This window comes from Aythya ferina (assembly GCF_964211825.1).
Source record: "Aythya ferina genome assembly, chromosome: 8".
Classification (NCBI taxonomy): Eukaryota; Metazoa; Chordata; class Aves; order Anseriformes; family Anatidae; genus Aythya; species Aythya ferina.
This window is the reverse complement of record NC_140304.1, coordinates 14,274,846-14,296,119: the sequence shown is the minus strand read 5'-3', so window position 1 is coordinate 14,296,119 and position 21,274 is coordinate 14,274,846. Positions and strand designations below refer to the sequence as shown.

General features: G+C 46.8%; 1 protein-coding gene across 1 annotated transcript in view; it reads right to left on the bottom strand.

The window, feature by feature from the left end:
- The window catches only part of LAMC1 (laminin subunit gamma 1), a 62,451-nt gene that overhangs the window by 11,045 nt on the left and 30,132 nt on the right, over positions 1-21,274 (bottom strand). Inside the window, exons 2-14 of the mRNA XM_084527545.1 lie at positions 12,707-13,011; positions 10,608-10,738; positions 9,465-9,631; positions 7,667-7,855; positions 5,594-5,711; positions 5,382-5,480; positions 5,141-5,277; positions 4,222-4,344; positions 3,949-4,138; positions 3,561-3,673; positions 2,040-2,261; positions 1,760-1,948; positions 56-301 (exon numbers count right to left, since the gene is read on the bottom strand). Of these exons, the coding sequence (XP_084383671.1) occupies positions 56-301; positions 1,760-1,948; positions 2,040-2,261; positions 3,561-3,673; positions 3,949-4,138; positions 4,222-4,344; positions 5,141-5,277; positions 5,382-5,480; positions 5,594-5,711; positions 7,667-7,855; positions 9,465-9,631; positions 10,608-10,738; positions 12,707-13,011 (2,229 nt within the window). The remainder of the gene's footprint in view (positions 1-55; positions 302-1,759; positions 1,949-2,039; positions 2,262-3,560; positions 3,674-3,948; positions 4,139-4,221; positions 4,345-5,140; positions 5,278-5,381; positions 5,481-5,593; positions 5,712-7,666; positions 7,856-9,464; positions 9,632-10,607; positions 10,739-12,706; positions 13,012-21,274) is intronic.

Below are 21,274 nucleotides of genomic sequence, written 5' to 3'. Positions count from 1 at the left end.
AAGGCAGTTCTAAGGGACAAAACTGCTTCTAAATGCAAGAGGAAAAGACTCTTACCCCGGCACTTGTCAGCAGGGTTGGGGGCCAGGGGGTTCCCGAAGAAGCCGTCTTTGCAGCGGTCGCAGTAGAAGCCGGCTGTGTTGTAGATGCACTTGAGGCACTCCCCTGTCTGGCGGTTGCAGTTCCCCACAGCGTTAGGATCAATGTTGTCATTGCACTGGCATAGGCGGCAAGGCCTCACAGCGCCGTTCTCACCAAGTGGGTCCCCAAAATAGGCATCGTCACACAGCTCGCATCTTTTGCCTGGGGCAGGACAGAAGCACACGTGCTACAGCAAAGAGCCCACTGCTGCAGTCTCACCTGGCCTTCTTCTGCAGCCCCCCAGGAAGTACACTCCTCAGCTTCTTCCCTTTTTCTCCTTGTGAAGGAACCAGAAAGGTGCACAAGACTACACAAGAATCCCTCTCTATCTCTAAATTTAATCCTTTTTCACTGGAACTTTGTGTTATGAATTATTTCAGCTTCCCCCTTCCCTCCTATCACCTCAAGCCATATTTGCTGTAATTTGTTGTTAATTGAAGAATTCAAGTAGGTAGAACTCAGCCGGACGCCACTGCTTCAGGAAGCCACATGGCCAAGGAGACCTGCTGAACCTCCACAGGCAGCCACAAAGCATCCAAGCCAGCAGTTCCCAAAGCTCATTGCAGACACATCATTGCCAGCCAGCTAAAAGCTGTTTCTTTGGCAGCTCTTACATACACCATCCATCTTTCCCTTCACCTTTCCCACCACATCACAACCACATACAGAAAGATGGGAGTCAAGAGGGACCCTCGTGTGACCCTGTCAGCTACAAGTAAAGCTGAGCTCATACTCATGCCTGAGCTGCAGGGGACTTCGAACTCAGGCCCCCAGGCTCTGCTTTAGTTCACAAAGTGGTAGCACCCACGGCAACTCCCAGGAGCTGCTCTAAATAGTGTGTCTGTGTGCTTGATCAGGGGCTTTCCTAAGCATTTAAGGCATTTACAGGTAGTCTGTACTTTGGACTCTTTCATGCCAAGCATAAAATCAACAGAGAAGCACTGAGGCTGCCAACCATTTTACGTCTTATTTGCTGTTGGCAAGCAGAACAAAAAGCTCCACTTAACAACTCAAGTACATGCTCAGCCTTCACGGTTTATCATTAAGAAAAAAGAGCAGCACCTGTTCACATATTTCTCTTTAGAACTGTTGAGTATAAATTTGGTCTTGTACTTTTCGATTGGTATGCATGAGTCAATGCAGCCTTCCTACTTTATCCATGCAGGACACTGGCGCTCTTGCTGCAAGCATCCCAAGGTGCCTCTGGCTGGCAAATAGGAAGCTCATCTTCTAATTTTGTTTCAGTCTGACCCATCCTTCCTGGCTCTTTTAGATCTATCAAACTTTCAGCCCAATGCCACACAATTATGTGTACTAGACTCTGTACCAGAAGCTAGCATGGCTCAGATACATAGCAGAGAAACATCTGGGCTTTGTACAGATTAAATCTTTGTTACCCTTTTGATCTTAAGAGAAGGGCACAAAGAACAGTTCTGCATCCCTGAGCCTTACAAGAGAGAGAAAATAGGTCTAGAAGAAGGGAGAAATAAATTGCATTTGAACCTGGAGACACAGCAGTTGTCAGTGCCACTCACTGTGGGTCACAGCAGCAGAACTGGTACAAGACATGTCCACAGGCACATGGGGTGTAGAACAAAGCCCTTTCTGGTAAGGACTCACCTGTCGTGCCAGCCTGGCAGCTGGTGCACACAACCTCCCTTGTGCGGGGTACGATGGCACAGCTGGAGCCACCAGGGCACGGGCAGGGCTGGCAGTCTGAGGCCGTGCCTGCCGTTGCATCCCCGTAATACCCATCGCTGCACTTCTCGCAGTGAGACCCCGCTGTGTTATCCCTACAGTTGCACACACCTGGAACAGAGAACACATTTTTTTATTCTTCATCCAACACAGGAAGGAGAACAGCCCCCTGGCTGCTCCCTTTCCCATCACCCCTTCTTACCTGTCTCAGGATCACACGTCTCGCTGTGCCCGTTGCAAGTGCAAGGCACGCAGGGGCTGTAGGGCCCAAGACCGGGTGTTTCTCGGCGGTACCCAGAGGAGCAGCGCTCACAGAACTGCCCCTCGTAGCCTGCTGGACAGGAGCAGCTCTCCACCCATGCTGCAGGCACGCCGGGCCCGGGGAGAGCACTTGTGATGGTAACATCATCCAGGTGGCCAGCACCTGAGAACCAGAGAGGGGAAATACTTCATCAGCATTTCACCTAGTGCATCAGAACTGCACAAGAGATAGGTCTGCAGCTGATAAGGTGAATCAAGAAGCAAAATCCTCCAGGGAAGTTTAGACAGATGAGCAAAGATGCAATATAGCTCACACAGGGCATGTGCAGGGCTAGAAAGTCGAGAACAAGCCAGAGGAGGATGCTGAGTACAAGTAAGTACTGTCAGCTAAAAGAAGTTATGCTTTACACGCATACGGTTTCCATTTCCAAATCAAATACCGAAAACAATTTCTGCCTTTCTAGGGAGGACAGACAATCTCTCCAGCAATTTAAATACACCTTCCTCAAGCAGTGTCTGTAAACCATGCCTCAGGGCAAACTCTTCAGCATTTGAAAGCTTCCCCCCCCACCCCAACCCACCCCTTCCCTGGAGCAGAACTGTGCCTGGACACACAATAATACAATAGCCAGTGTGTGTTACAGCACTAGGCCTGTACTGCTGTAGTGGCTCTCAAGCACTGAGCAGAGCCCCCAGCTTCTGTGTTATTAGCAACAGCTACGGTGCCATAGGGACAGCTTGCTCCACACCTTTGCCCCCCTCCTCTTCACCACCCTGCATTCTGCTTTATGAACAACCTCTACTCAAAACACTTGCAGCTTCCTCATCTTCCCCAAACGCAGATTTGTCCTTTGTACATACTTGTTTTTAAACTCAGAAAATCCTTCACATGGCAGTATCCAAAGATTCAAATATTTTTGCCCCTAATTAGTGCCTGATTTTCATAAATCCTCGTCACGGGGTACTTTTGAACATGTTCAGCACATGCTGTGCTTTCAATACCTTGTCCTCCACACTTGTCCTGCCAAGGCACGATTAGAAAACAGGGGAAGTTAACTGTTCCTGGAGAAATTATTTTAAACTCCCTACATCTCCCTTACTGTGTCCTTCAGGACTCTGCATTACATATTACCACCAATCTGGAAGACGCTGGCTGCACAACACAGCAGAACTCCACATTTAGAAGCACAGAACCACATCTGCTCCCCAGAGCAGCATAAGCAGGTAATGAGTGCTCATTTTGAGACTCTCACAGACAGCACTTTGCTTCCCCATCCCCTCTCCAGAAAGCCCGAGAGAAGCTCTTGCACTGCAAGGCCAGGTGGAAAGCAATTCCACATGGCTCTGCCAAATTAACTCTCCACAGTTATTTATGACCGGGTCTTGTAATAAAACAACTAGAGCACTGGACAAAAGGGTCTGTCTGCCCCTCTTTTCTGTGATGCTCTGCTCAGTGACTCACTTCTCTCACTGTATGTCCCACGGATCTTGATGGCAGTCAAATTGTGGAGAAGCTTCTGAAAGTCGAACGCAGACAGAGCAGGCCTCCACGGGTAATCGGTGGCCTCATGGAGCCTAGGGAGAAGAACTGTGTATCATTTGCAAAGCTTTCAGATACTAACAGCTGTGCTCTTTTAAAGCACCATTTCCAACAATGGTATGCGATTGCCACATACTTTGCGTACATTTATGCAACACTGATGAACAGCGAGCTTCAAATTAACCTGATAAGACTGCTCTTGCGAGCTTAAATTAATGCTGTTTGCGTTCTCAAGAGCTGATAGGGCAGGGTGCACAGCAGGCTAGGTCCCAGCTGCTCCAGCCTCTTGCTGGGCTGGGACCACACTCACCTGAAGGTGTAGGTCAGTGGGCTCTCACTGGGGTAGGAGTTGCCCTGGGCAATGAGAGGCACTGACACTCTCAGCCCAGCCCCTTCCAGCACCAGGTCCTCTGCAGAAAGGCGTGTGTCTCGTCTGTCCACACGGAAGGAGAAGGTCAGGTTCTGACCATAACTCAAAACTTGGTTGCCCAAGAACTTGCCTGAAATGGGAAGAAATCCTTACAGTCAGGGGATAGAGAAGATCACAGGCAGTGCAGAAAACCTCGCTTCTTGAATGACCTACGTGGTGCAACAAAATACATGGGGAAGTAGCTGTCTGAGATGACAGAGATATCCTGGGTCTCTGCACTCCACTGGAGGGGGACTTCTGAGCCGTCACGTTGTTCAGCACGCCACTCATCCTCTCCTGAAAACCAAATGTACAAGGATCAACACCCTTTGAAGGAGCAGCTTTGCACAGACTACTCACATCATACTGCAAGCTGCTTATATATAACTAATTTGCATTTTATACACTGGTACTAACTGACCTGAGTCAGTTATTGGAATGCTGACCTGAACCCTCTGATTTTTGAGCCCTATAAAAAATACTTTTCAACATCTTCATTTCTAAAGACCTCAGTAAAGAACTGGAAAACCTGAAGTCATCTATGACTTGATGCAAATTTCAGCCTTCATAAGAGCTGTTCTCCATTGGAATTTTAACTAAAAATATGTTCTTTTTAGACTATGCAGAATGAAAACATTTCTATGCAGGAAACTGTATGAAAAAAGATTTGTGCACAGCTTACACATCCATCAGAAACCCACCTGTTTTATTCAGAGCCATTTAACCCAGGATCTAAAATGATTATAATACTCTCAAACTCCTCATTCGGCTCTAAAATTGAGAAAATGCCCCTTCTCAGATACTCTCTGTTATAAAATTTTACAACACTTACTTAAAACCGTGAGGTGTACGTTAAGCACAGTGGGTGCCTGAGGCCAAAGCAGCGAATTCCTTCCACCCCAACTGAACAAACAACCTGAAGACGGGAAAGCTCCCATTGACTTCAGTAACTCAGCACTTCCGAGAAAGGGATCCTGTACCTGCCTGCCCAAAGTTTGCTATCCCACACAGGGAGGAAAGAGCACGATTTTAATCGCTTCTCATGCTTTGGTCTACAGCCCAACCTGAGATACAAAGACAGACTCGATTTTACCGAACTGGAAGCTGGAGGTGATGCTGTAGATGCTGTAGCCAACAGCATTGGTGCAAACTGAGGAGTGTCCAAAACAGAAGCAGGGGGTACAGCCTCTTGGATTTGAGGGATCCAGATGGAAAAACCCAGGTTTGCATCTGCATATGCAATGGAAAAAGAATTAATTTCCTTGATGTTTACTCCAGGCCATTGCTCAAATATTTCTCATTCTTGAAACAAAGCCACAGGAAGAGAAACTCACCTCTCACAGTGGAAGCCTTCAACATTGTCCTTGCAAGTACATCGTCCTGTTTCGACATTGCATTCACCTGTGCTACCAGCAGGATTGCAAGAACAGGGCCTGAGAGAGACAAGAGAGAGGATAATTCATTAAAGCCGCACAGCCCTGAAAATGTATCTGCTTTTTCTTTTAGACAGAGGTTCCTCCACCAAAGAGCAGCAGTTCCCCCTTACCTGCACCCAGCCTCAGAGAGGGAGTGGAAACCTGGCTGGCACCGGTCACATTTATCACCCATCACACCAGGTTTGCAGCTGCACTGGCCGTAGCTATCGCACTGCGTGCTGAGGGAGCCTGTGGGGAATCAAGGGACAGGGACCTTAACAGACCCACGGAACTGTATGAGCTTGTGATTTTCTTCAGCTCTTGAAGCATGAAAGATACACAAGAAAAAGTCTGAGGCATAGCTTCAAGCTGGTGAGTGATGCCTTACAGGTCCCTGTTTTTCCATTGCAACTCTAAAGAGACAAACCTTTACCTACTTTTCCAAAAACAAAACTGTTGTCAGCTTTAAGTATTCTTTCCAACTACCCTTTTTATATGTACCTTTACCCTTTCATTGCATGCTCCTCCTTATTCCTCTTCTGTCCTCAATGTTGTCTTTGCCTGCCTAATTCCCTGCCTTTTCTTTCCCTGCAACACATCCTTTCTGAGATTTTATACCCTAAATCCTGTGTTCTTTCTAATTATCATTTACCCGTTGCCAGGAGATATTCTGACCTCTTCTCCCCCTCATGTTACAATTTTCTCCATTGACTCCCGAGTTGAATTTAAAGACTGAATTGTCTCCTCAGAGAGAGTCTGCATGTGACACTATTAACCTTAATAAATTCTATAGCAAAAATCTTTTTTGACAGGACACATTCCTCAAAAGTACTGCTCACAAGTAGAAAGGGACTTGCACAAACAGTAGCACAGGTTTCTTTAATCTGAGGCAGACAAAATACTGTTTTCCCAAGCACCAATGCAGCCAGCAGACTACAATTTGTCAGCATTGTGAGAGTTAACTACCAGAATAAAAGTATATAAAAATACAGGAATAGTTGCTTCTTTCCACTTTGATCCACACTGGAAGATTATAGCAAAGCAGAAAGTTGTGATATGATGAGGTCAGACAGAAGAGAGAGAAGAACTCACAAAGCCTTCACCATATGCAGAGTTTAAATATCCATTGCAGTCCCACTATTGAATACTTAGGAAAAAACAGTAATCAGATGGAAAACTAACATCTAAACTGATTCAGGGGCTTCAAATACTCATGGGGTGACAGTGTGCCATGGCATACAAGCTGATGGCTAAAGTTATAATGCCCTTTGAAATTCATCCTTAAATACCTGAGACATCACCTCACTCCTTCTCCCACTCCCTGACACAAACCCTGTGCACAAACACGCCGTAAAATAAGGTCAGGCACAAGAACCAGGGAGAGCAGAGGGAGAAGAAAGAGGCCTTTCTTGGTCAAACGTTTCACAACTGTGCAACTCTCTGACCAAATTAGATAGGAGACATACCCTGCCAGACCTCTTGCTGGCTGCTTTTAGGGCATGCCACAAGCAATTACTTATTCCAGCTACTCTATTTTGGAACCTAACATCATATTTTACTATCTGTTACCCTTTGTTTCCTTCACCCGTATTTGTCATGGGACTGGTGTAGTTATGGGATTGCTCCATACAGGTCAAGTGGTTCCCTTGGCTACAACAGGTTGGTTCTCCTGCCAGAATTTTTTCCAATCATTTAAAAAAAAAATGAGTCTGACTACATATTTTGAGTCAACTTTGTTTTTTTCTCACCCCCTTTTGTGTTTAAGGTTTCAGAAGTTTATATTTACAGTGCTTAGATACTCAGTAGGAGAAATTGATGCTGCTAATGCTCTCTACCATTCTTCAGTATGAATAACTTCCAGAAATATCCACCCGCATAATCTTGTTTAGTAAGAATTTAAACGAGCACTTCAGTGCTGGGTGTGTCCAGGGTAACACATACACAGTTGTGAAAAAAAAAAGACAACTACTTTAGAGCACATTTGAAGGAGGAAATGATGCAGTGGTGATCCATCTGCCCCTGCCACCCCATCCCCAGTTAGATCCAAGGATAATTTTAACCATAATACAACCCAATAAACATTTCCTGTGTAGGCCAAAAGAAAAAAAAAAATCTCTTTTTACCCCTACAGTTTGCCAAGAGCTGAAAAACAGAGAAGAGCTTGCATGAACTTCCGTGCATAAATATTTGCTGCCTCTACTTACCAACTGGGTTGCAGTTGCAGGGCAGACATCCCTCCTCACTCCCAAGGCGGTAGAAGCTGTCCCTGCACCTCTCGCAGTGGGCACCATCAGTGTTATCCTGGCAGCCCACGCAGTGGCCACCGTGGCCTGTTGAGCGGTACAGCTCGGGATCGAAGTAGCACTCTTGGGACCTCCCATTGCAGTCGCAAGCTGCAGAAAAAGGGTATCATCCATGAGTGGTGTGTGTGTGGCTATCCAGAGCCCAGCCGTCACAAGACCCACTACACACAGCTGAATATTCAGCTTGGAGAAAGAACCTTTAACCATCCTGAGACATTTGTGCAGCAGTGAGAAGAAAGAGGAAAAAATGTGTTTTTGCAGCAGTTGCAGGTACAAGGCTGCAATGATGAAATGGGCTTGATGTGCCAAACCAGCACATGGCTACACCAGCTGTCAGCACAGACCTTGAGCACTTCATCCCGTCCATCCCCTAGGGGAGGGAAATGACTGGCAGTGCCACCAAGCACCCGAGACCATGGACAGGCAGGGCTGGAAGATACCCGGCATCGCACCCTCGGGCCAGGCTGCCACTTCCAGCCAACATGTTGCCTCCCACACAGCAACGCTGATCTCAGCCGTGCAAACAAGCACCAGAAGATATCAGTAAGGGCTGACCCCATGCTGCACGAAGAGTTTCTGCTCTGGGAGCAGGCAGATCATGGATTTCATCTGTTTGGGGAGCAGGAGAGCTGGGTTTCGGTGGCCTGTCAAGGGAAGCCACAGGTCTCCACCAGACAGCTGGGAACTATCAGCACACACAGAGGTCAGACAGGAAGAAAGCTTTTCTGTCTGAAAAAGCTCCCCATAAAGTAAACTAGCAGGAGCTTTGGTCTGTGACACAAAACTGAGAAAAATTTGGTCCTGGAGATTCACATTTGCAGCCCAGAACTGTTGCAAGTCTTGAAACTGGATGAAACAGTTTGCAAGTAACTAAAAAACAATAATCCAAATGGAAGAGGAAGTCAGAATACCAAATGAGCTTTGTAAAGGACATTTACACTCCAGCATACTAAATGCAGGCTTTTTTTCTAGTACAAGCTGTTAAGTTTTTGTGGCAAATCTTTCCTAAAGGTCACTCCAATCCTCCAGAAAGGAGATACCCCTTTGTACAAATCTTCCAGAAAGGTCCTACAGGACAGGAATGACAAACCCAAGGCAACATTCTTCAAAAGACCTGGATGTGCTCAGAGTAGCACAAGGAAATGGACTTTGCTCTATTTTCTCATCAGCTTATACTCTGGGACAGGAATCTGAGCTCATTTTGAGAGTGCCTTATGTGTGCAAATCCCTGAGGAGAATCTGAATGCTGACACGATAACAGTAACAGCCCATCTGCAGCCATGCGCTTCATCAGAGAACAAGCAGGACATTCTGTGTAAATGCCAGATAAAATACAGCATTTGGTTGTTTCAGTTCAAGGTCTGCCTCTAAGGGAAGCTCTGGTCTTCTTCCTCTGAAAATGTGGGCAGGCATTTGAACTTAGATTATTACATTATCTAAACTCACACTGAAGGCTCTCTGTAACCTGAGATACTTCCAGAGGCATTAAGAGGGATTTAAAGCATCTCCATCTTGAGAGCACAAATCCTACAAGCAGCTTATTGGACATGTATTCCTAAACCACTGGGGAAACTGTATTCAAGACCCTTAGCACTGGCTAACTGGAGCTGAGCCTTAAAACCATGCAAGACCAGCACGACAACAGAGGCAGGGGACCAAAACCATGAGCAATTTCCGTGCAAGGCACGTTCACACATACGCAAGCATTCATTGGCACTCTCTGCTGTCGCTCTCCTCCACGGCCGGTCATTGAAGAAAGGAAGGCACTTTTCACAGTCGACCCCAAAGGTGTTGTGCTTGCAGTTGCAGACCAGCTTCCCAAGCTCATTCCTCACGCACTCACTTGCATGACCGTTGCATTTGCATCTGGGTAACAAGACAAGGAACAGGTATTTAAACTTCAACAATCCAGGTCACCCACACAGAGCAATCCAGAAAACAACGCCCAGATCTCAAAGTCTGAGACAAGACATATTTGAAGGTGTAAGACTCTGGCAAAACTGCTAACACAGTTACTATGAAACAAGCAGGTGTAGCATGCTCAAGGCAAGCATTTAAAGAGCAAGAAGGCTAACCTGCCTCCTCTGAAGTCCAACACTGAAGTAGAATAAACTGAGCAGGAGAAGTAAAAATGTTGGGTTTAGACTAGTATGCATCTCTCTCATGAAAGTCCAAGAAGAGATGTGCACACTGGCCACATGCTACCGTTCGTAAGGGTAAGAAATAAATTAGCACAAGGTGACTGATACCAAAGCCCAGTCTCAGGACTGCTCTCTACAAACAACCTGAGACACTCCATTGGTCCCAACTCTATTTATGAAAACATTTTACTGTCAGAAAGTTAAGATTAAAGCATTTTGCAATATGCTTTAGCAAAAGGAAAAGGGCACAGAGAACCACGGCACTGTACAGTGCTTCAGATCTTTGCAGGATTTGTCCCCCAATATTTAGGTGTAGCATGTCAAAAATCTCAACATCTCTGCTTTTATTCTAGGCTACACGTAAAGCAAAACCACAAAAAGCATTGGGTAGAAAAAGTTTTTTTTCCCTTTCATTTTACATTCTTGTCACTCTTTTTGTACCCCTTCCCTGATTGCTTAACATTTGATCTAATCAGGAAAATAAAATATTCAATCTGCATGTCCCTGAAATTTATAGCCTCAATAGGTAATACGTAGTGTTTGCAAGCTTCACAAGACGCATTCTACTGCATTTTTGACTTAGGACAGTCAATAAAGACTGGAACCTAACGGTCCACGTGAGTATAATCAAAAACTTTAAAGCACTTCAGTAATCCTGACAAAAAGCTTCAAACAAATACATAGGTTTGTTGTTTACTCACCTACCACCCACGGCAAAATCAGAAATAGCATAGTAATATGACTTGAGAACTTTGGGGTCATTGAAAACTTCATCTCCAAAGGTGTTCAGACGGTTGAGGCTCACCCTGATGTCAGTAGCCGTCACCCATTCCTAGAGCAGACAAAAATCCCATCAGAGTACATACACATCAGACGTAGCCCTCCAGTGCACGTCAGCACCGTATCGTTAGCAGCTGTATTTACACTCAGTAAGTCACGCCAGCAGTCATTCATCAGTCAGCACGCTCCTGCCTCATCATTTCCCCCTCTGTACCTCTGAGGCTCACGCGTCCCTGCCCAGGAAGCCTCGCATCATATCCTCTCGGTTCAGATAAGTTTTCCAGACACCCCTCCTGTCCCTGCCTCCCCTTCCCCGTGCCTCCCCGGGTGCTGGCTGCTCTCAGCCGGGAAGCCGTGGGCAACATCTTCAGCAAACAGAGCGGGGGGCCTGTGTGCTGCCCTCACATACCTCACCGGCTGACAACAGCTTTCTTGCAAAGCAAGAATGGAAAAAGCTTTAGGGTATGCTCGTCTGCAGCCACACACCTCCAGACAAAAAGACACAGACAGATGAGTGAGGGTGGGAAGAAAAACAGGCAGGCAGATCTGACTTGCAACACAAGAGCTTTTCATAATATTTACACAGCATCTTCAGCACAGTACCCTACCCTCCTCCAGCAACAGCCAGCAAACGTAGCTTGTCCCCAAATTCCATGTCATCTTCAGCCTGTGACTACTATTAGCACCACACTGTTCTTGTTACAGCTTTTGCAATACTTCTTTCCTTCAAACACCATAAAGAATATGGGAAAAACATCCATGCATGTACAACTGCACTGCAGCAATGATGCTGATTAACCAGCACAATAAGAAGATTTGCTGAATTACAAACACTGGCATAAACACGGGGAAATGCTGAGCACAAAACACACACTGACTTCAGTTCTGAAAAGCAATGCCAGAGGTTTGCATGTATTTTAGGAAACCAGTGGTCAGGTCTCCATTCCTATGGGAGTTTATGGGAAGATCACGCATCGTACCACTAACTTGGGATCTCTGTTCACCCTTAATGACTGGACTCTGCTCACAGCAAGGTCTAGCTGCATGAACAAGGTGGCCAAATTGGCTCTTTTCCATTTTGTGTGTTTTTCTCTTTTCCATTAATCTTTATTTTCCTTTATATAATTGAGCCTTACCAGACCCTGCTTTTCTGCCCTCTGGCTGCAGATCAGAGGCAGGCGAGCCCCGAACCTGCTGGGCGCCCAAAGCTCAGTGTGCTCTTGCTAATCTATGAGAACAGGGAAGGACGGCTGACGCGAGGGCGTGCCGGTCACAGCTCCAGAGGAAGGAGACAAGCCCCGATGGGGCAAATTCCACAGCTTGAGCTCTTTGTTGCAATGTAATCTGGAAAAGTCATCAAGCAGCACAGAGAAAATTGCGAGTAAACTGGATAAACTGGTGCTACTGGTATGCTCCAGACCACTACCCAGCCAGTGCTGTGAATGGTAAGAACAAAAGACCCCCCACTAAACCCCTTATCCAAGCCTTTTGTAAGAGAAACTAAATGCTGTAGATAAAACCAAGCTCCCTCCACCACAGCACACGAGATAGAACAAGTTAGAGTTTCAAATAATCCTTTAATTGTTTAGAAGAATACCACATTTCTTAAACTTTCATGCTCAAAATCTACATGCAAATGCCTCAAATATCAATCTGATACAGGCACTACCATCTCCTGGTCTTTTTGAAACAGCAAGATGCACACAACTGCCTTCTAAGTTGGCAGAGGTAAGTATCCAATAATTTCCATTAAGCCTCTTAAAAGTCATCTTTCATGCCACTAATTTTTTTTTTGTTGTTGTTGTTGTTTTTACCATAAACTTACTTTTGATAGAGTCTAGAGTTTACTCTTTCTTCAAATGCATTTCTTCGGATCGTTCAACCCAACTTACCTGTCCAACAGTCCTTCAGGCTGAATAAGGGCTGTAAGTGCAGCCCACAGTTCACACAAAGCTGCCACCCATGACAGCTAAGCAAAAGAACTCAGCCCAGACCATCTGATATGCTCCCGCTCGCGTACCTGTAGCACAGGGCTGTTGTCAAAGTTGTAGGCACTGGGTCGCCCCTCCAGCGTTGAGAAAGCCACGTTGCCCCCAGTGAGAGGGGAGATGTCACTGAACTCATCCGTGCAGAGTGCCTGCTGCTCATCCTCTCCAGTCCGAATAAAACCCCGATTCACTTTGTTATAGGTGCTCTCACAGGACCCGCTGTAGTACTGGTAGGGCACCCACGGGCCATCTTCCCTGGTGCGTTTGTAGATTGCAAAGCTCTCCGGCCGGCTGGTGTGGAACTTCAGACGCACGTATGTGATGTCGAAGGCCTTTCCTGCGGGTGAGAGGAGAAAGTCATGAGAAAGACTCAACTTAAAACAAAGACTGAGGAGACTGCACCACAGTTCTGTTTAGAACATCTCCTCTAGGACCATCCAGTAGGATGAGCAGTGCCCAGTAGCACCAGCACTGTATTTCCCAGCAAAGACAAGGTGAAGATACCAATGGAGAAAGTCAACAGGAAGACTGAGTAGATAAATAAACAGATCTATGGATTTCAGTGCAACCAAACACACAGCTTGTGAGCTCTAATTCGTTTCTACAGGCATCACTGATAATGTCCGTATGCCCAAAGGATGACAGATTACAACAGATACATTAACAGTTTGTGTCTGTTGAGATTCTCTCTGCTGACTTGAGTGCCCACCCCTGAGCACTAAGCCAGCCATGAGGGGCTTCACACCCACAAGAAAACCTTTAGCCTCTTCACATTGCTGCATTCTTCACCTTGGCATTCCTGCACCAGGAGCAGGCATGTTGCACTGGCCAAGCTGCGTGCTGGCTGTTACTGCTGCACCTTGGCCAGCAGGCTGTGGGCGATCACCCCATCCCGGAGCTAAATGCACGCTAGATTTTGGATTTGCCGCGGGCAGCCAACAGCCGTATGGAAACGTGAGAGGCACAGCCACCAGCACGCAGCTGGGAGCATGCAAGGACAAGGCGAGGTTTGTCTAGGACAAATCATCAGGAGTTTCATCTCTGCCGCGCTCTTCTACCCTCCCACCACCTCCGAGAAAAACACTGCTCGGAGCACAGCCTGCAGCATCCGCTGCTCTTCACTTACCAAAAAAAAGCCACCAGAAGAGTTTCAACTAATCAAGACTCAGGCTCTCTCTGCCTGGAGGTCATGCAGATTTAACCTCAATTTGTAAAAATGAGCTAACTACACTGTGTTAAAGTTTAACACAAGGCTTTGCACCTGCTGAAGAGTGGTTCACTGCACAAGTTAAAACAAACCAGGCAGCACAAGGCAATGGGAACAGTGTGCGCCTCTAAGCACATATGCAAAAACCTGACTGCAATGAAAATCCACCTGCAATTGAAGTCCTTCCATACCTAGCCTGACTTAAATCAGCTCAGCTTCATGCAAGGTAGGCTTTGAACTGGAGTTAATGAGTGACTCCAGACAAGATGTTCTATCTCCCCATCTCTACGTGAGACGTGGGGTTTGCAGGTGCCGCTCTGCAGGTGGGAGCCTTGCCCCAGGGTTGTGCTGAAGCCCCTTCTTGTGGTCACACCGGCTGCAAGATGCACACACGATACTCGGGCTGGAGACACCAAGTGGTCAGGCTTGGGTCGGTGGCCGCAGCTCCCGTGTGCAGGACACCAGGAGCAGTCCGTGCTAGGCACGCTCACTGCACGGCCGGTGCAGATGACTTGCTGTCCTTTCTGACCACTGGGAACACAGAAGCAGGAAGAAAAGCGTGCTAAAGGATCCAGAACTCAGCACATCAGCACACACACGTACATACAGCACGTGACAAATTGATGCTGGCATGTAGCAAGGACACACACACACACAAAAGACCAAGCTCATGTTTAAAGACTAAATCTGACAATACTCCTGCCTACCAGAAGGGCTATTTTAGGGTATGCCGTGGAAGACAACTGGGGCATTGTACAGACACAATCTCTCTCCCCGGCACTTCCTACAAAAGACTCACTACTATTTATATAGTGTACAAGCTGATGATGACCGAAGCACAAGACTGGAAGCCAGATATTCACGATCTGTGGCTCTTGCTCAGTACCAGCTCACTGTTGGTTTGGGGTCAAGCCACTTGACACGAGCTCCTCACACACAGAAGGCAACAAGTGAGAAGCAATCACACTGTTGACGACAAATTGATTCCACAGAAGCCAGAAATTCTAAGTGTGAACACTCAACATCATAACACAACTTGGGATAAGCTTCCAATTGCTGCCCAGTTCAAGCAGGAGATGAGCAACCCCTTTCTATTTAGAAGCATTTTTTGTATGAGTCTCAGCACAAAGCGAGGAGAAAGCAGCATATATCAGGTGTTTAAATCAGACCCTCACAGGCTTCCCATTTCTCCTGCTATGTGGTCTCTTCTCAAGAACAACCCCTCACCGAAGGCAAAGAGTGCTAAAAGGTGAAGAGCAGGTAAGCAGAACTTCAAGGCAAGCACAGACACAAACCGATAGCCAGACGTGCACAAATAGCTTGGTTTTCTTCAGCTAGGACAGCCTCTCTAGATAGAAGCAAAACCCAAGTTCAGGCTTCATCAAGATGACTTCAAGGAGGAAATGCGGTGAAAGAACCCAGCGAATGAAGAGGAGAAGCGGGCTTGTGCTTACACTCTGCAAACACAAATGCTCTAGCAGGAAGGGCAGCTCACAGCCTGCATGTCCCAAAAAAAAGAAACAGATTGTCAGGTTTGCAGGGCTGTCCCAACAAAAACAACCATGCCACCTCCACAGCACGCAACAACCCCGTTTTTTTTCCCCTTCTCTACTACTAGATTATAGCTCTGTTCCCCAATCAGGTCTCCTACAGATCCCTGCAAAACAAAACAAAACAAAAAACAGCTAAGCTAAAGGTACAACACGTGCAGAATGCACTCTCGGCAGCACAAAACCATTTTTCCACAGAAATCTCCCATGCTAAATGGAAAGAACCCTCCCCTTCTCCGCCTGCAGTTTTACACCATGGGCCAACAAAAACACACTGGAAACTGCACGGGTTTGCCCAGGTGAAAATAAATTCATTTCAGCTGGCACTGGAACTCCTTGAGAGGCCTTGCTGATGGCGTGACACAGGAATGCAGTTAGTGCACGCAGCAGGGCTGTGCTCCAGCACTGTATCAGCTCGCCACGGGTAAATACTGCTGGAACAATAGCGTTTACCCAAGACAGCTGACAGTGTTGAAATACGTTTTCCCCCTGTTTATACTGAGTGCAAAAGCTGTGCTTAGCAGCCTGGCCACTAGCAGGGCTCTTCAAGGTTGCAGAGCCTTTTTGCTAGCAAAGCTAAGCCTTCCAGGCTGCCTTCGAGTCTTGCAGGGCTGAATAAATACATGCTACTATTACCCTGAGACATGGCAACAGCAATAACTAGGTGAAAGGCAGTTCTAAACGTTTAATTTGGAAGACAAGAAGTTATTGCTCTTCTGTTCCTAGACGTTGATCTTTTTTTAATCACGGTTTGGTCCACTTGGTCTCACATACGAGCAGTCTCTTAAAGCAGGCACACGGATAAGCCTTCAAGGAAGCACTTCAGTTCCAGATTTTAGCAAGCCTGTGTGGTGAAGGGGGAGAGGGGGCGAAGATGGTGTCAGAGATGTTCCCTGTGCCGAAAGCTGCTAAACACTACCCCCAGCAACCTGACCGTGTTGTCAAGCTGGCCACAACCTCCAGGCAAGCTGATGGATGTCAGCAGGGTCATCTCCCACTTCTGCATCCCAAGGTCTAGCAGGACACATACTATGCTGAAAACCATAAGGATAGCCTGGAAAATTTAAGTAAATGCTATTTAGATCTTTACAAGAAACTCTTCCCTTTCCCCCCAAGTTAGGAATTCATCCCTAGACACAAAAGGCCTCCTTGTGCTCAGGCCCCTCAGAAGGGATGGATAATTTACATCAGGAAAGCATCCCGCCAGCTGGCACTCTGACTACAAGCACTGGATTGTGAGCAGATGCCTTTGAGATAAGCCCCGACCGACACTTGCCTCCTTCATTATCGGTCCGCTCACATCCTCTGCATGGCTTCAGAAAGAGCTCACGCTCCCTCTCCTTTATTCTCTGCAACTCAGTACAGCCCCAGAGCAGTAAGCTTTAAAATGCAGCTGTTAAGTTTTGCTGCTGAGGATAAAAGTCTGTCCGAGAAGACCACGTCAGGCAGAGTCAAACTTCTGCACAAGTATTTTCAGCAAAATTCCCTGAATAGTAATGGAACAGCTCAGCTTTGCTCTGAATGTTTCTCTTTTGGTTAGCTCTGGTTTCAAGCAGCGTTTTTCTTAGAGACACCTGCTGACGACAATTCCATGTAAAATTTAAAAGACCTGAAGACAACACGGTAGCATATTTATTACTTTGTTACTAGATTTCATTTCCAATTCACAATGACGAGAAAGAGCGAGCAGCTCTCAATACCCCTGGCATTTCCTTTTGCTTTTTGTCCCGTCTGACCCGTCCCACTCTCAGCCCCAGGACAAAAGGCCAGGTTTGCCAGCCCACAGAACTGGAAGGCACTCACAGCCATGCACCCTTCTTGTTCTCCCTCCTAACTCCATTCTGCCTTCCTGAACCGCCACCCATCATCCAACACAGTGTTGAACCAGCAAAAGACTCGAGGGCAGCGAAACACTTATCTGCTCCTCTCTGAGGAATGAAGAACTACCAGCAATAGCAGGAGGCAGCAGCCCCCACCACGTACAGGGCGTAGCAGAGGTACTGCGACCCTACACGAGCAGGAAGCTGCAAGGAACACACACACTGATGCTGGCAAGTTAGCGAGCTCTTATTTAAGACTGATTGCTGCTTCCTGAGTCCACTACTCCAGACTCAGCTACTGCCATGATTTTGGGCAGCCTTCCATGCTAGAAATCCTCCATAGAGCACAGGCACAGGGACCACTGGTGCAAAGGCAGTATTTAAGAAGGAGTTATCCCATCCTGCAGAATGGGAAAGGGTTTTCCAGCATGCAGACAAGCAATGAAAGCAGGACAGTAGTTGGAAGGATAAGAGAATGAGAAACTTCCAGAGCAACTTGCTCTTTTGGAATAAAATAGGTTTAGTAAACATCAGCCCAACACCTGCAAGACACATAACTGGTAAGTTATGTCGCTTGCATCACATACACATGAAATGGCCAAACTTATGACAAAAAGCAAGAAATTATTATAGTTCTAGAGCAAATATCTGTTGTAACTACACCCTAGCTTTTCTGGGAAAATTTGTGGAGGAGGAAGATTACAGCACTGGTGTTGCACATAAAATGGAATAGCCAGAGTCTGAAGAAAAAAAAAAAAAAAAGAAAAGAAAATGCAGGGTTTCTCCTTTTCCGGTGATCTTCCTTAGAAAAACAACACCATGCAGCATCATGGACGACAGATCTCATTCTGAACCTTCCTGGCCTTCCTGGGAGCACATGTGAAAAGTGGTAATGAGAAAGCTTCGGTTGATTTTCTTGTCTTCTCCTGAAGGACCCAGGGATTCAGGCAGGTGTGTCGTGAACAAGAAAGGTCTGAAGGATTTTAACATAACCTAATTACAAACCACATTCTACCAAATGAGATTTCGGCACGCAGAGCTCCACTGAGTTGCGTGTTTGCATTTTTAAGAAAGCCCCTGGAGAAACAAGTACAGATTGCTTTTTCTAGGCATTCGTACCAAAACAGGGCAGGAGGAAGGAAATGCGTTTGGGACACTCGGTGGAACTGGTGCAGCCTTTAGCACACTGGAACGAACATGAACTCCCACCACCCCATGAGGTCATGCATTCTTCCAAGCACTCCTGAACAAAGGCACAATTGACTTGGGAGTGTAGGCGGTCCGGACAGCAAAAGGCTGCCTAGTAAATTATTGCATAATAATCCAACATTGATAAGTCATCAAGGCTGCTTGTTCCAGTCATGTTTCCAAAGGGGGAGGAGGGGAAAGTTGCTTCCCCCTGCATGGGCTGCAGGCAGCCTCAGGAAATAATAAAAAAAAAAAAAAAAAGAAAAGAAAAAGAAAAAACACATTTTTTTCCATCTGATGTTGAGAAGTCAGCGTGTGGATCAGCATAAAAATCAGAAAATGTTGTCCAATAATTCAGTAAGGCTTGCTGCTTTATTTGTACAGCTTTGATGCAAAGATGTTAAGTTGACTTCCCAAAAAAGCCAGCTGTGTTTATTCATTAGGGACTGGAAAGACAGATACCATGTACAACACGGAAGTCCTATCTGCACAAGCAGCCTCAAAGCCCTTTTTCAGCACAAATGATAAAAGCTTGTTTTAAAAAGGCAAGTACAGACGGATCACAGATGATCGAGGGCTCCATGTGCCATTTTGGGAGGGGCTCTATTTTGTTCATGTACCCAGACTGCAAAGCTACCTCCTGCTACCAGCATCAGCACCAAGGCAAGAAGATCTGGGTGACAGCAGATTGGGATCCTTGACAAGTTCATCTGCTGGTATGAAGTGGCCAGAAACTGCTCCATGGCCTGTGCTCAACAGCTATGGGTCAAACCAAGTTGCTCTTTCGACTCAAGAGGTATTGTAGAGTTGGGGTTTACTGCCTACCTCTCCCCCAAACGAGAGCAAGCTGTTTTTTGCCCTTTATTCCCAGCAGAAGGCAAGGCAACTGCCAAGAAGCAATCATTTCACCACTGATTCACTGTAATGACCCCACCACCAGTGACTTCAGCAGTTGCAATCCCTTAAATGTGGCAGCTCCCACCCGATCCCCATCCCGAGGGACCCTGGAGCCACAGCGAGGTTCAGTTTTCCAACCAAGTGCCTCCTGCAGGAGATGCAGCTACCACCCAGTAGGAACTGAAGCAAGCAGCCACCAGCACAGCCCACACAACAGAGCAGAACTGGTGGCACCAGGAGGTCAGAGATCCACCGAAGAGCATTCAGCTGAGCCGTGTATAGGCAGCACTTCCCATCCCTGGCAATGGGGTAAGATGCCTCTCTTACAGCTGGTTCTTGGGTAAAGTATCTTGGGAGGAACCAAACCAAACCTGACCCACTGTCATGTTTTTCTCATAGGATTCAAGTTAAAGTGACAAAATAAGTCACAAAAGAAGCAGAAGTTTAAATAGAAACAAAATGAAGGTGTAGCTACTTGTATGTGATGTTTGGCCAACTGTGAAATGTAACTTCTTGCAAGAAGAACAAGCTTCATCAGATCGTGCTGCAGTGCCTTGCAAACAGGCTGTGTGAGTACCAGGCGATCTGCTGAGAACGGCAAAGCCATGTATGTAAAGGACATGCAGATTTTACTCACTTGCCATGGAAAAAAAAAAAAAAAAAAAAGTTGAACCAGAGAAGTCTTTTAGCAGGGAGGGAAGGCAGTGCAGGGCTTTCCTGAGGTCCGCTCTTCTTCTGTGCGGGGGCAGCGCGAGCTCCCCCAGAAGCGCTGTGCTCTGGCCTCTCGCTCTTTCAACCTGCACATGTCCTGCACGTGCAGTGCCAGGGCTCTGCAAGGCCAGCAAACCCGAGTGACAAGCCCAAGCACCCGGCCACAGGCAGCAGAGGGGACGTGGGTCAGGCCTGCCTGGGCTGGCGGGACACCGAGCAGCCCCTGCGCTCCCATCTCTAGACCCAGCCCAACAACGCGGCCCCCAGCTCCTGTTACGTGAGGGTCTTTGGGCTGTCCCCTCGCCTCCATGTGCTCATAACCCGCAGCAGCTCTAATGCCTAACTTTGCTCCTATCTGAATCAGACATCGAAAATACACAACTTGTGCTGTTGAGCCTAATTATAAACATGTTAAATTAAACGACTATACAGAGCAGCAAATCCAGCAGCTGCTCTAGGAGTGAGACAAGTTGTCCAGACCAGTGCTGTCTTCACAACCAGCAGGAGGCGATAACATCTTCCTAGCCTGAAACCATCCAAATTCCAGAGAATTCGGTGGTTTATCTCCCTCCTGCCCCTGCCCTTCCACCTCCCACTCACCAGGCAAAGATTTTTTTCAGACACAGGCCATAACTAACGCTGCAGCTAGTTGGAAAGAGCGCTGCTGCTGTTCGCATCCATCACCTGGCTCAGGGCAGCCAGGACAGCTTTCTTTTTTCTCCAGTACTTAGCAAGTTTTGCATTCTTCAATAACTGTTTGAGAGAATTAACTTCTAGCACATCTGAATGGCATCATTCAGCACAGCCCAGAGCTTCCACACCTTCCATCTCTCCATCACACTGAGAAACCTCTGCCTTTTCCACCAGCCTGTCTCTCCTCCTGCCAGAGCCCTGCCTGGATCTCAAGTAGCAGTTCCCATGCCTTCACACTATTCCTTAATGCATTTTATGTGAATTACAGGCTTATGTACAAGCTATCACTATTTGTGAAACAAATTACAGCAATATCCATAAGGACCGTTTTCAACCAGCCACCCACACAATAGTTTTACTTTCTCAGCCTACTAAGCTGAGGAAGGAATTGGGATAAACAGGCTTGGCAAAGCCATTGCTGGAGCGAGGCCATTTCCAAAACAAAGCTTGCCACTGACTTATGTTTCAAATATGTTTTGGAAAGTCAGAAGCAAAGTTTCTCTCATTTTTATGTTCTTTCTCGAAGCAGAGAGG